Raw genomic sequence first — 14918 nt, 5'->3', positions numbered from 1 at the left:
CTTGGAAGTCACTCCCTGTGTAGATTCCATCAGCTTCATCCCCTTCTCCAGCCACTCTCCACAAGCCTATGGGCATCAATCTACCAAAGCACAAAATTAAAACAAGATCAGCTTTGTGCCTTTAGGATCCACCATAAAGTGGTCATTGATGTAGAATATTTTGCAGTAACTTTTAAATTTATTATTAGATGTGTTGTAGGATCCCTGGGAAAAAGACATTTTTTTCCCCATGTGGATCATAGAGGATACAATAGTGCCTTTGGAGAAATCTTTGTGCAGACCAGAAAGAAGAGCTCTGACTGTGACTGGCATGATGCAGCATACCCTGCTTAGTGAACCTGAGGGAATCTGAAATGCCATGCAGTTCCCAGTGTCAGGATGATGCCAGAAGATGCAGAGATGGCCTCCTCCTGGTCTGCTGTGTAAGAAAGGGGGAGCTGCTGTTTCAGAGATGCTGATCTCAGCCAGGTTCAGCACAAATAAGGAAAAGCTTGAGAGGGTTTTTGTACCATCTTTAAGGTGATACCTCTCAAAAGAGAACAGAAAAACCATGAAAAGGAGAACCCTAAATCATGGTAAGGTGAGTGAGAGCTTTTGGGAGGGTAGGCTGCCAAATGGAGCACTCCAGATTTATAAAAACAAAACTAAAACCCATACATTTATGTTTAAGAAAAAATTAACAATATATTATTTTATATTTTATCTCCCCCCAATGATTAATTTCTGCTTTCCCAGTGTAGAATCTGGTTGCTTTTTTCTTTTACCTCTTCAAATCTCAGTTTTAAAGCAAAAACTTCTTCAAAATCAATCAATCAATCAATCAATCAATCAATCAAAATCAGGGTTGGCTCTTACCCTGGGGACAGAGGTGTCCATCCCCCTTGGGATGACTCTTGTAGGCTGCATCTCTTCCCCACTGCCCATCCAGCCAGAGCCCAGCCCAGCCCCTTCAAACCATGAGTGTGTCTAGGCAAGGGCCACAGCTGGATTTGCCTCTCCAGGGGTGCAGAGGGTTCTGTGGCCCAGCAGGGGATTGTGAGAAGCTCTGCTGGAGGGAGCTCCAAACTCCCCCCATATCAGCTTTGCTCACAAGGCGGCTGATGACAATTTGTTGTTGATCTCTGTGCACACCCCTTCCTCCCTCCCTTGATAATAACATAATAAAAACAAAGAAAATCTTTGTGTTGAAAACCAGAAAAGCTGTATTCTTTTTATCAGACTTTTTCCCAAATCTTACATTCTTAGTATTAACATGATAATGAAAAAATTATGCTGTTCTTATTGTGCATGGTTCTCCTAACCCTGTGATTTTTTTGGTTGAAATTTCCCACCAGTTCTGCAGTGTTATAGCACTTTTTGCCAAAAATGTTTTTAAAATGTGGAATTGAAATATTTTAACATTTTAAAAGCCTTAATCCCATTACATAAAAATCAATCCCCTTTTTACTTTAATTAAATGATTTGTAAAATTGAATCAGGAACTACTTGCTGTTCTGCCATCCTCTTCCTTCTGCCATCTCTAACTTGTTTTCTCCTTCCCGCAATTTTTGTATCTCTCTCCCTGTGCCCAGGGTAATTGTGGGTCCACAAAACTGCACCTACCTCTTGTGATAAGCAACCTGAAATCTGAGCCATCAGAGATGGGATCTTACACGCTGAATTTCTCAGTCAGGACTCCAAAGACACAACGACTGAGAATTTCACCCTTTGAAATCACATTTGGAAAACAAGAGCTGGGGCCAAACCTCTTCTCTGGGAATGCTGCTACTCAGCAGCTGGGAGCCAGCTCTGAAATCAAGGTCTTTTTGCAAAAAGGAAATGGGCAGATCACATTCCCAAGCGCGATCATCTGGCTGCCCAAGGCTACTGAATAGATAGGGAGGTTCTAGCCCCACATCTGTGAGTGACCAAGCTGTAACCCATAAACCTCCACTGGCAGAAAGCTCCATCAGAGCTGTAAAACCTGGATCAGTAACTTCCTTAGGTGACTGATTAGCAGCATGTCAGTAGCAAGACCTTGCAACAAAAGTGATAAGTGACAAATTGGAGGAGTTTTACAGTACTAATGCTTGTTATTGCTTCTCACAAAATGTTACCAAGCTTACAATAATCTTTACACTTTCAGCAAAAATGTGAACAGTATATTTGAATATATTAAAAAGAATTAAAAAAACATTTCACAAAAAACATTTGTTGCCATATGAAAGTCTTTCAGCAATAAATGCCCACACCAGTATTTAAACATTGTTAAAAGTATAATGATTTGTACTAATAAATTATGCAACAAGAGAGGTAAACAAAATAAAATTACAGTATAGCTCTCCATGTTCCTCCACTGAGCATCCGCAGCTCTTGGAAGCTCCATTTTAGATGACTAATTAAGAAACTGATATTTTCAGAGCAACAAAAATAAAAGCTTTTATTTGTTCATTTGAATATAAAACAGGCGTTATCACAGATGTACAAAGCGTACTGGTGGTTTAACATACAAGAAGGTTGCTGTCCTTTGCACATAAAAATTTTTGTTTGAATCTGTGATTGGCTGAGTTACATGAATTTCTCTAACCAGTCACCACACTCTATGAAATAACGCTGCTAACATTCAACTGATAAAAGGGACAGTCTTCCCTTGGGTAAAGTGTCAAGCAGGATTAAATATATATAATAAACAAGCACCATGAGGAATCTGCTCCTGTTTGATTAGTTTTGTGTTTAAATGTTCATTGTGTACCCTCTCTCTTTGTGCATGTGCATCGAGTTGATTACATGGTTTTGTCTGACTCCAAAAGCACAAGGTCACAAGACAAACATTTTATACATTCTCATGAATGGTTTATCTACAGTACAGTTTCTAATACAGAACAATCCTTCTTTATTGCTCAGTCTGATGGTGCTTAAATGTTTCCTTCCTTTTGCTTGCACAACAAAACCAGAAACTCAGTTTATCATTTCTCTTAACTCAGGATTTAACAACCACAGATGACAGGTTGCAGAAGAGAGCTGTTATTAACTGCATTTCACAACTGCATTGCAGTTCTTTTATTCTCTACAAATGCAAAGTTGACTTCGTGAAGGTTAAAGTGACGCTTTGAACGACAGCGAGATTTGTTTTGCAGTACTGAGATCAGCAATAGCAGGACTTCACAAGTTAGTTCACACACTGCAATTATGTTTGTAATCAATCAACATCTTGTCTGAAACCTTACAACAACTTGCCATTAAGAACAGATTTTATTCTTTTTAGGGAGCAGAAAATGAATTTGACAAAGTATGGGATTGGTCTGCAGAGCATGAATAGGGCTATTCACAGGACAGTGAGGGCGGAAGAGATGGCCTGAAAGAAAACGCGTCTGACGTGGTGAGATGCTCTGTACTGTACATGCAGACTAAAATGTCCCTACCTTTTAAAAAGATTTTTAACACCCAGCATTGAGACTCCCTTATACGTGATATAAACATGATAACGTTTGCCCTGCAACAATCTTAGTCATGCATATCCGGTAATGAGAGCCAGCACATGAACGTCATTTGGGACAAATAAGAAAAGCATTCTTGGACTGCAGCTGGTAAATCCCACTCTTGATCACAAACAGGTCAATTCAGTTACAACCACATGAAGGAACAGGAAGGCTTTAAAAAAGGGGGCATGGGGGGCAGGGAAGACAACAGAACTGGGGAATCAAACCCCTCTTTTTTCCAAAGGTAGTAAAATGAAGGCAGCTGTGATGCATGTTTTCCTACTCTTCTCCCTTGATGGCCTCAGGCTGGAGACCACGGGACTCCTCCGTTCTTTAACCAGGCAGATGGGTTCCTCTGATGTTTTAATGCGTTTAGGGACTAGTTAGCAGATGCACGATCTGTGCCAAAGGGCGGTAGTGACTGTACGCTCCTCTCATTAAGGAATAAATTAAAGACCATTGAAACAATCGTTTCCTGTAAATGTAAACTGGAAGCGTTGGCCACCGAGCTACGTGTCCTAGCTGAGAGGCAAATTGATAACTGTGCAAAAAACCCCAAAACTTTTCCTTATAGCAGTAAAAACACCAACTAAAACAATGAAAAAAATTGTGCAACAAAGTTCTGCAGCTAGACAACAGTGCTATTCCTCAACCTGCCTTTTCTAAGTCTAACAAGTGTATGCACATGCCAGCACGAATATTTATTGTTGCCTCCATGGCAAAGAAAAGAAAATTATTGTAGTGCATTTTTAGTCTTAAATTCATTCACTGCCTTAAAGGCAGCAATAATTTCACTTGCTGGTATCTAGAGGATTCTTTTTGTCAGGGATACTTAGCAATCCAGGATTGCTTTTTTTTTCTTTTTCCAAAAAATTTGTGAGTAACATTTGATTATCTACAGTGGGAGACACCATGCAAGTGACAAGTACTGCATTTTAAACTTTAAAATCTTTTGTCATTAGTGAATTTATATTTCATATATATATATTTGATGTGATACTATCCACTCAAGATAATACAACACTTTGTTTTTATATTAGCAAACATTTCAAGAGTTTAATATTCTTGAATGTTTCTTCTCTTTTATACTTCTAAAGAGATCAAAATAAATTAAACGTTTTGTACATAATTACAGAAGAAGTAGTTAACTTATTTTATCTTTTTAGTTTAGTACAAAGATATTTGCAAGCTCATTGCCGAAATACACCTTATTTATAAATTTCTTCCATTCTAACGCTAACAACAAAGGCTCTTTGGCCTTTGGGCTTTCAGCATCTCTGACAGAAAGCTGCAAGATTTCTAATTGAAAGGTGCTACTTTGGGTTTTCTCCTCGTACCACTACATATTTTCCTAAGATGTGGGATCTAAAATGGCTTAAGTTAGTAATGGATCTGTATTCATCAGCTTTTTATGACATATTAAAACAAATGAAGGAAACAACTATTTGTATTAGTATGCAAATTGTTTTAAAAGAATCCATTTGGAGGGCAGAATAAAAAAAATCTACTTCAGCTTACTTAATGTAAAATACAAAGCCACATTTACTCAAAAAGCAGTATTGTCCAGTAAGCAAAAAAAAAAAAAAGTTTAAAATGGGCTTTTCCAACACACTGAAGGGCCTTACCCCATAGTCCTTCTTTTCTAAAATTTAGTGGTAAAAGAAAACATTTCACATTATATTTCCTGCCAATCCTGACTGCTTTGAAAAGTCGTAATAGAAACAGTTCCATTCTGATGAGTGTCAGCATCTTATCTGCACACTGTTTTAGTGGACACAAAAAAATTTTATACATCTATAGTAAAGTCCATGGAAGCTTTAAGGTACAAGACTACATGTTGTAGGCCACATAGATGGGATCTAGCTGGTCTGCCAAAAATCCATCTCGTAGGTGCATACGTTGTTTCTCTCCACGGGAGTTGATAGGAATTACACCAATGTCCACAACCACCACCACCCCTACAATCAGATAGTGTTCCTCCAGGACCACGTTGGTGACCAAAGGAACAAGGTCCAAAGCTTCTTGCTCAGATCCATCCAGCTCCACGACAACGACCAATAAATTTGTCCAAGTAAACACCGCACTGGAAAAAAAAAAATAATATTAGTCGTGGGGTTTTTTCACCCATTTCATTTTTTTATCTCCTTTCTTGCACCTTGGTTATCTTTTGTTGGAGCTCCTTGGGCTCTTTCCATGTTCAGGAGAAAGGGTAAACAGCAAGAGAGAACACATTGCAGGCAGGGGCGGAAGAGCCCCATGAGCTCTCTATTTAATACTGCTGCAATTTTAAGCATTAGGCTGAACTTTACAGAAACTTGCCTGTCATGGAAGGAGGTAGTACGGCAGCGTGTGGTTCCCTCTGAAGCCAGGGAAGTGCCACAGCTCTGCTGTGCTCATGGAGTGATGTGTGTGTGGAGGTATTTTGAAGGGTTTTTTACAGGGTCTTTTGAAGAGCAGCCCAGAAAACCAAGGAGGTTAGGAGAGGAGGCACCAAGAAGAAGAGCAGGAGCAGAGTCTGAGCCGAAAGGTCTGTGGGATAACCCCTGCTAGTGACGGGGTGTGGAGCCCTGGGGAGGCACATGGCACAGTGCAGGCTGACAGGGGTGCCCGGGGAGGGGGCATCCTCCCTGTGCCTGCTCAGCACACACAGCTACGCACCCTCAGGAACGGGCTGGCTGCTGCCCAGGAAGGTCAGAGCTCAGCACAAAAAAGCTGCAATTCTTCTGGACCAACTGGTTTCCACAGAAATAAGGCTGTGTCTCCATCTGTTTTATTTTGGCTGTTTTATTTCTGTTGGGTTTAAGGGGATCAGAGTTTTAACATTCCTGATAACAGTTGAGATGGTCAAGGGACACCATTATTCCCAGTATCTCCTGTTTGCTAAAAGACCTTTGTAATACCCCAAAGTTTTGGTTAAGCCCTTGAGCTAAAGCAGGTAAATTTTGGGTTCTGCTATCTGGGACCATTTCTGGCTAAGGAGAATGCATTTATCCTTCCAAATATGGAGGCTGGGAGGGTATAAAAATCTGGTGTATGTTTCCATCCAGAGTAGTTTTACAGCTTCCCTCCATCCTCCTCACATCTCCAGAGTCTCCAGGGTCTCGCATCTCATGGGAGGTGAGCACAGCTGAGCCACAAATAGCAATCTCATTTATCCTTGCAGGCGTTTAAGACACTTCTTCCTCTAGCTTATTCCACAGAATAAATAATAATATTCTACACATATAAGCCACATATCCAGCCCTGTACTTTACTCATCTTTACCTCATAAAGTCAGGGGATAACTTCCCAGAACTGTCTCGAGCATAAGCATCTGAAAGTCAGAATATATTATGTACATAAGCCATCTTCAAAAAGAGCTTCTTCCCCTAAGGTCAATGCTTGATTGAGACAGAAGTGCACTGTTTTAGCCTCCTAAGACAGCTCTGAAAATCCAGGTACTGTGGAAACATATCTTCCTTTGCCCAAAAATTAGCTATGAAAATGTGCTCTATGTTGATGCTTGACAGAATGGGTTTTAGGAGAAAAGTAGTTAACTCTTAAAAAAAAAAAAAAAAAAATTCAGATCCTGCCAAAGTACTATTTGATTGAATTCTTATGTGCTTATTGATCTGGAAAACTAATGAGCAGCGAAACCAAGGATGAGAAGGCCCCTTTTGACTTAGTACTGCTGTGAAATGAATTTTCATTTGTAATTAAGTTTTCACAGACATTCTAGTAAGTTTTGATTGATGCTGAATATTAACAAAATGAAGTATCAATCTGCACAGATGATCATCTCCAGAGAGGTCCTGGAATTTTTATCGATTGCTGTACAAACATCTAAATTAGTATTATATATATTTTAACGAAAAACCCTGGGGAGGTTTCATTGAAATGTAAGTTAGCATTTAAAACCATGCCTGGAAACTACTGTTAGCTTGTTACTTGGGAAAGCAATTAACAGCAAGATTCAGGAGCAGGTCCCTAAAACATGGCTAGAATAAATTAGTTTGTCTGAATTCAGGAAACTGATTCCCAAAACTTTCATGAAGCTTCTATTAAGTCCTAAAATCAGTGACACTCCCAAGAGGCTTCAATTTAATTTAATACTAATTTCATATGTCATGGTTCTAACTCACTGGTAATCACTGGAAGTAAAAGGAAATACTGCTCTTCATGTTCTTACTTGTTGAGATGATGATACATTTGCCAGTGTATCTCTTTTATGCATATATCAACTTTCTAGGCCTGATGAATAGAAAAACTCAAACCAAAAAGCTAGGGACCAGGAAGGCTGACCTTTCTGAAGAAATAATCGAGTCACAATAATCAAGTCCCACCCAATAGGTGCAAAGCAGTCAATGCACTGAGCTGGGAATGGCCCCTCCTGCTGCTTCCATGTCACCAAATGTTACAGGAAAAACAAGGAAGTTGTCAAAACACCTCCAGGGAAAGAAGCTCCTAATTGTTTTCTTCTCCAAATACCTTGTGTAGCTTTGTGTATAAACCACTTCTAAGCAAATTCCAGGAAGTTCCATTCTGTTCCTCTTTTGCGACTTTGACATTTAAATGAGTCAACCCTGTGCTTTAATTAAAACACATACAATAAAACACATACCACATTTTGTGGTATTAGAAGCATTTTCAAAATGCACAGTGTTAGTTTACATCACAATAAAACCAGACTGTGCCACTCTTTCACTTGTTATGTATTGAGACACAGGAGGTCCAGAGTCAGAGGTTGTTGATTTGTGCAAAAATTTCTTAAGAGACAAGAATAATTTTAAATGACCTTTCAGATCTGATCCTCAATGACAGAAGCTGCCCAGCAGGATCCCATGTCAGTCAACAAACCCCCACATCCCTCAATGGTGTCCAGTGTAACAAAACGAGCTGCATTTTTCAGAGGCTGTTTTTACAATCTATCAACTGGACATTCCCAGCACCTTCTGTGTGCAACAGGAATTGATGCAGTAAAATCCTTAATGGGGCATCATAACCGAAACAAGAAAAGAGGCTCGTGCCCCTGTCCACAGAAAGGGATATACAACTTATAAATAAAATTTAAAAATAGTTAGCTGGCTATTATTTTGGCAGGGAGTGTTTCACAAAGACATAAGGAGGGTCTCTATGAGAAGCTGAAAAAGAAGTTATGTGAGAGAAGTCAAGGACAGTCAGGACAAGATCTGTGAATGAAAACTCCATGATGGTTATTTGGCAGAGCAGTGGTTAGGAAAAGGCTGGGATCTGTGAGCCAACCAGACGCTGTCACTCCGAAGAACTGTGTGTCCCTTTTCTGCAGGGAGCGCATCCGAGACACATCTAATTCATCAGCAATCTCTCTTTTTGAGGGAAAACAACCCTGAAATACTGGCCTTAAATATTGGCCTTTGGGAAAAGGGTAGCAACAGTTAGAGTGTTTTCTGAATTCTCACTCCCGTGCCTTATCACCTGACTACTGGGAGGAGTTATGGTGCAGAGAATTATCTACATGTATTTCTTGCCAAAATTCATTCCAGCTTACTCTCAACCCTTTTCCACTTTCTCACTCAGGATTTCCATGGTTGTGCAACAAAAAGGATCCTCAAAGTGCTGTTAGCAATCTTGAAAGCAGGAACATAATTTAAGCATTTTTTGGTACTAAAACCCATTTCTGCAGTGTGATATGGCTACTTTATTCATTGCTTGTGAGCTCATAATTTGAGGGGACACAAACCTCTGACAAACAGATACTGGTGACCACAGCATTTATGAACCTATGGCCATCTTATAATAGAGCAGTCCTTAAACAGCTTGATCTGAAAACTTTCCATCCACTGCTGGTACTGATCTGACACATTTTCAAGGGGAATTTCATGACATTCCCAAAGTGTTCATAATGGTCTGTGCGAAGGCACAGAACCCAGCTCCCTGTGTAATGACTGTCTGGCACAAGACCATACCAGCAATGATGATGCTCAAGGGAGGAGGCAATAAGGCAAAACCTCATTTACAGTCAGCCAAGCAATTAATTGCATTCATTTTAACTTATATTTAAGAAAAAAGCAAAGTCTTTTACTAAAGAAACCAGTTCAGCTGCTGTGCTTCATTCACTATTAAGCTTCCTGCTCCAGGCCACACCTCTGCAGCCAGGATTGAAAAGAAAAATGCACAAAATTGCTCTGGCTATTGTGACAGATTTATTTTGGTTGAAAGGTGAATAGCTGAACTGAGGTTGTATCAAAACAAAACAACTACCTGACTGAGTCTTCTGATGCAAGAATAATGAAAAGCAATTTGTGCTCATGTCGGCCTCAAGAAATGATTTCCTGCTGTGTACATCTGAGGATGATACATTGATTAAGACAACATCATTATTAACTCATTGATTTACTGCTTCAATTTCCATTGTGACCTTGATTTGATCACTGCTTCATTTATTAATAATCAATTGAAAAAATAACAATGTGTTCACAAATAAAATTTATTAGTGTGTTCATTTATTTGAAATGTTTGCTTGCTTACTCCTTAAAAAAAAAAAAAAAAGAAGAAACATACTGAATGAACTTATCAGAAATCAGTCCTTTCTGATTAAATCTGTTTGTGAAAAGTTTTATCCTAAGGACACATTTGCAGTTGGGTTATAAATCCTGTGACCATCCAGACAGGCCATTTTCTGGATCAATTGCAATATCCAAGGGAAAAACCCAGACATTATAGATATTTCAGCTTTTTATAAGGGCCCTGGTGTTATACAATCCTTACCATTCTGTGATGCTCTTGTGTGCTCTAATTACAGAGGTTTCAATATCGATTGGATGGTACCTCATCCCTCGCAATTCCATGGCTTCATCTAATGCACCCACCACATAAAGTGCATCATGGCGTTCTGGTGGTAAGGAATAAAAAAACAGAAAGGTTCTATTCTCCAGTACATTAAATTGTAGAAATCTTCACATTAAGAATTAAGTAAAATAAGTACAAACATAAGTTATCCTCAAATTTCTGAAACCCCAAAGTGATTTCCAAACTAATGAGCGTTTTCCATTACTGAAGTGCAATGCAGAGCAAAAACAGAAGACAGAAAGGCAGAAACACTATTCCCATTTGACAAAGACAAAGGCAGAAATCTTCATCCAAAGACAGTGGCATAATTCCTGTTTTTCTCCCAGGTGGATGCAGAGCACATTGTTTTTAAGGCACTCTAAATAGACAATTGGTTCCTTGTTTTCTCTTTTTTTTCAAAGAGAAAAAATAGATTTGATCCTAACAGTGTGGCTGATGTTCTCCCAATTGCTTTGAGATGGTCACTACATATGCTTTTGATCTATTACATAGGTGTTTATCAATAAACTGAAAATGTACTATAGCTAGATAGCAAATTGCTTATGCAGGTAATTTAAACAGAACACTTTTATAGCTCATATTTTTTACCTACTGAAGAAATAAATGAGGCTGAAATTACAGTTTTTAAAAGATACGGGGCTGAAAATAAACCATTACATGCTAGTCATAAAAAAATATTTGCTAATAGACTTAAAAGCAGATGAATTTGGACAGTTGTTTGGTGGTATTGTAATGACAAGAGGAGGTCTGCCTAATAAAGAGCTGAGAACTTTCTGCACTGGGAGCTAAATGTAGGAGAATGGAGCAACTCTTCACTAGGAGAATACCTGAGCTATTTGACTGCTTAAGCTGCAATATCCTTAGAGAATCCTGAATTTTCTCAGGGTTGGGCTATCATGAAATTAAAAAAGCCTGTGCAACCCAAAGTAAATCTCTTCAGAAGGTGCCAATATAAGGACACGGCAGCAGGCCTAATCCACAGGGATTACTAAAATGTTTTCAGATTTGATGAATTTTTTCTTTAGTTGAATAGCAGCTATTCTAATGGCCCTGGAATCACTCCTGGGGGTGTTCACAGCATTGCTGGAAACCCTACTTGGCCTCCCCTGGCCAGCTCAGCCACAGCCACTTGTGGCATTGTGCTCCTCAAAAATCACAGAAAAAAACATTTTTCCAAGCACAGACTTTGTGTGCCTGGCAGCACCGGTCCACATACATGTGTACAAGAGACAAGGAACCTCATTAAAACAAATAAGGGAATCCTGTACCTTCCTGACAGAAACCCAAACACCCTATAGCTTCTCTTGCAGGTTTCTGCTTGTGTTACATTTCAGCAACCAGCCCTCTGTGGTTAAAGACTATAAAATCTGAGGAATGGACAGCTTCTGTGATTGGGTTTATAACAGAGATGGTGGTTACAGGAGGGACAGGGCTCAGACTCCCACCAGGCTTTTTCCACGTGCACAAAAGCATTCCTGGGGACATAGCAGTCAGAGAAAAAAAATGATGGCAGTTTCAGCTGTATTTCATATTTTTCAAGCTGAAGCACTGGGTATATTAAGTGTCAAAAGGTCACTGGTGGAGGGGTTTTATAGTACATGAGGTATAGCAAAGGAAAAACAACTATTTCAGCAGGGAAATCTTGCCCTCTGATTTATTTTCTGATTATTTAAACTAAGTGGTTTTTTGCAGTTTTACAGGTTGCACAGATGGAGCATGTTAGGTACTACAGGGCCAGAGAGGCAGTGACACCCTCCAAATAATTCAAATTACTTGCATAGACCTAGATGATGAGAAACCTCTTACCTCCATTTGCATCAGTGAGTTCTGTTCTTCTCAGGAACCCCAGATAACCAGTTCTTGCCCAAATAGTCTGTGTGTCTCCAAAGCTGAGTCTTGAGTTAAAATGATCTGATTGCAAAGATTCATCTCCATAGATGGTAAAATACCCACTGGCATTGTGAGTGCTGTGAACCCATATCTAAGTTAAAAGCAATTATACTGGTATTAATTAAAGTATCTTTCGAGAATGAAGCATTATTGAAAATTCTTGATGCAAATATTTCTAGTCATAGCTAGGTAATACTAAAAATGCCTTTTAACACTATTTCTGAACCCATAACTGACCCAGTTCTAGCACAGAGGCTCCAATCTACTTTTGTTGAAGTTGCAGGGCAGCTCTGAGCCATGCCAAGTTCCTCACTCCTGGTTCAGTGTATCTACCCCAGCAGAGCATCCTCCATGAACACCAGACAGACAGATTATTTTAAAGGGTGAGGCCAGGGAACTTCATTCCATTGAGAAGGATTCATTCCATTGAACTCGAAGCATCATGGAAATTTTTACAATTTAATTTTACAAATTAATGAACTTTTACAGTAACTCACAAATTAGACTGTGGTTTTAATTATGATCAAACATGTTCTTCATTTTGTTAACTAGATGTTTAACTGCTTGAAAATAACATAATTTTTTTTCTCACTCTAGAAACATAATAAATTTGAAAAACATATAATCTTGCTCAACTCCTCTAATGAGAGTACTTCAGTGCAATGAAGCACAATGATTATGGAGAACAGTACAAGAAAACCATCTAGCTGAAATCAGACTAATCTATAAACTTACTTTTCATGTAAGCTTCCATCAGAATTAGCGAAGCACCAAGTACAAATACAGTTAGCAAAAGCAGATTTTTTCATTTTTTTAACTTGAGCTATTACTATTTAGAAAAAATTTACTAACAATTTTAATAATGACACAAATACCATGATTCACACGTCATAAAGATCAGTAGAATTCACTGTTTTCTTAACTGGGCATTTGATAAGATGTATCATCATAGGAAATCATTAACATGCACAACAATAGCTTTGTCTCTGCAATTTAGTTGAGAGCATACAAAGTTCAAGTTCTCATGACTCACCTCACCAAGATGAGAATCTCCTAAGGGTCCCTTTGTTTCTGGATTAGCAATAATGATACGTACTCCTGGGAGGATCTGTTGAAAGAAAACACGAGGCAGTAAGAAGCAGGTACCACCTCATGCAATTGTACACTGACGCTTTGTCTCCAAAAAACCTTCATTACAAACCACAGGAAATTCTTAAAAATACTTAAAAAGTTAAATTAGACTTATATTGGAAAAAAAAAATAGTCCATAGATATGACAAATTCTGAGATAATTCGGAAATGTGACAAAACTGCTTCTCTTGGTGAATGCTGTTCCATCAATAAACCACCTCAGAAATCAAATGCTCTCCTGCAGAACAAAAGTCTGACCAAATGGCCCCTTGTCTCTATGAGAATACATAGTGGGATAGGAACAACCCCAATGAAACTTTGTCCTAAAACAAGGAGAAAGCCAGAGGCATCATGCAATCTCTCAGAATAATGATCTGCCAAAGACCTCATGTAATGGACATTCAACAGCTACAGAGGTGAATGTTGAGCCTTAGAACAGAAAAGGGAGCATCCTCTGACCATGAATGTCTGCAAAACGATGGACAGAAAGCTTTAGATGAGCACCCACAGCATCAGAGCCTGCCCCTATGTCAGAGCCTGTCCCCACAGCCATGGCCCAGCAGGGACAGTCCCTCTGCAGGTGTGCCCGTGAGCACAGTGCTGGTCATCCCAGAGCAGCTCTCACTGGAGGTGGGTTCTACATCGATGGAACTGCCGGCACCAGAGCCACATTTGTCAGCTGCTTCACGAATGACACGCAGGGGATGAAATACCTTCCTTTTGCATAAAAGAAGGAATTGATTTCTGCATAAAAGAGCGAGGTACAGGCTCTGAGAGAGCAGCAATACATCAGTTACTGCCATCATGCTGTAACCTCAACAGTAAAAGAAGGACATCAATCTGCACAGCTAATAGCACCTTCCCCAGTATTACACTCATGTAAAAATGAACAGAAATGGATATTTACTGAAAATATAGACCATAAAAGATACGCTTAAATCTTCTTTCAGTACTTACTTTTCCAGACTCCATGAGAGGCAAACTATGTGGAGATCCTCTTTCAACTAAACGAACTCTGTAAAATAATATGTATAATACCGGGTTGTGTTTATTTGCTTTTCATTAACATTTATTTCTAAAAGGAATGGTTAAGGTTGCAGAGTTTAATGTTATTTTTGGAAGAGGTGAAGCTTATATCCTGTTATGTGGAACATAATCAGACCCAATATGTAGTATTAGTCAAAACTTATGGATGGGAAAATAATGAAAAAAAGATGTGTGTGAACGTTTTCTTAAATAATAAATTCTTCAAATGTAGTTGGTGCCTTTTATTTGTTTTTGATAGACTTTTGTAAATGGAATTCCATGCATAAATTTATTCATGACAAGAGGGATCTGAAACATTGATTTCCCACAAGAATGTCATAAAAGCCAGGGCACAGACACAAAATCATGTGAGCTGAGTGAGCAACCACATTCCATAAGTAGCTGACAGCTAAAATCAAAATCCTATCAAAATAACTTATGACCTGGCCTCAGTTTCAAATCTGCATTTGCAATATTTTAATTATTTTCAATGGACAGTTGTTGATAAACATTTTAATATTAAAAAAAAAATCATTTAATCAAAAATGTTATTACTGCTGAGATTGGATCCGTTCTCAGAGTGTGACTTTCTGGTTGTCTCCTTTT

General features: G+C 38.9%; 1 protein-coding gene across 6 annotated transcripts in view; it reads right to left on the bottom strand.

Annotated features, from left to right (window-relative positions):
• Positions 1-2229: 2229 nt before the first annotated feature.
• The window catches only part of DIP2C (DIP2 acetate--CoA ligase C (putative)), a 308220-nt gene continuing 295531 nt past the window's right edge, over positions 2230-14918 (bottom strand). For all 6 annotated transcript variants that reach the window (XM_014257423.2, XM_005528520.3, XM_088053095.1 and 3 more), the window contains 5 exons: positions 14244-14301; positions 13189-13263; positions 12072-12246; positions 10185-10308; positions 2230-5541 (listed from right to left, as the gene is read on the bottom strand). In XM_014257423.2, the coding sequence (XP_014112898.1) occupies positions 5289-5541; positions 10185-10308; positions 12072-12246; positions 13189-13263; positions 14244-14301 (685 nt within the window). In that variant the 3' untranslated portion in view covers positions 2230-5288. The remainder of the gene's footprint in view (positions 5542-10184; positions 10309-12071; positions 12247-13188; positions 13264-14243; positions 14302-14918) is intronic.

The sequence above is a fragment of the Pseudopodoces humilis genome, chromosome 1 (genome assembly GCF_049639895.1).
Source record: "Pseudopodoces humilis isolate 2021_Gansu_Grassland_sample_001 chromosome 1, ASM4963989v1, whole genome shotgun sequence".
NCBI classification, from domain to species: Eukaryota; Metazoa; Chordata; class Aves; order Passeriformes; family Paridae; genus Pseudopodoces; species Pseudopodoces humilis.
Note: the sequence above shows the minus strand (reverse complement) of the source record. Positions and strands in the feature narration are given on the sequence as shown.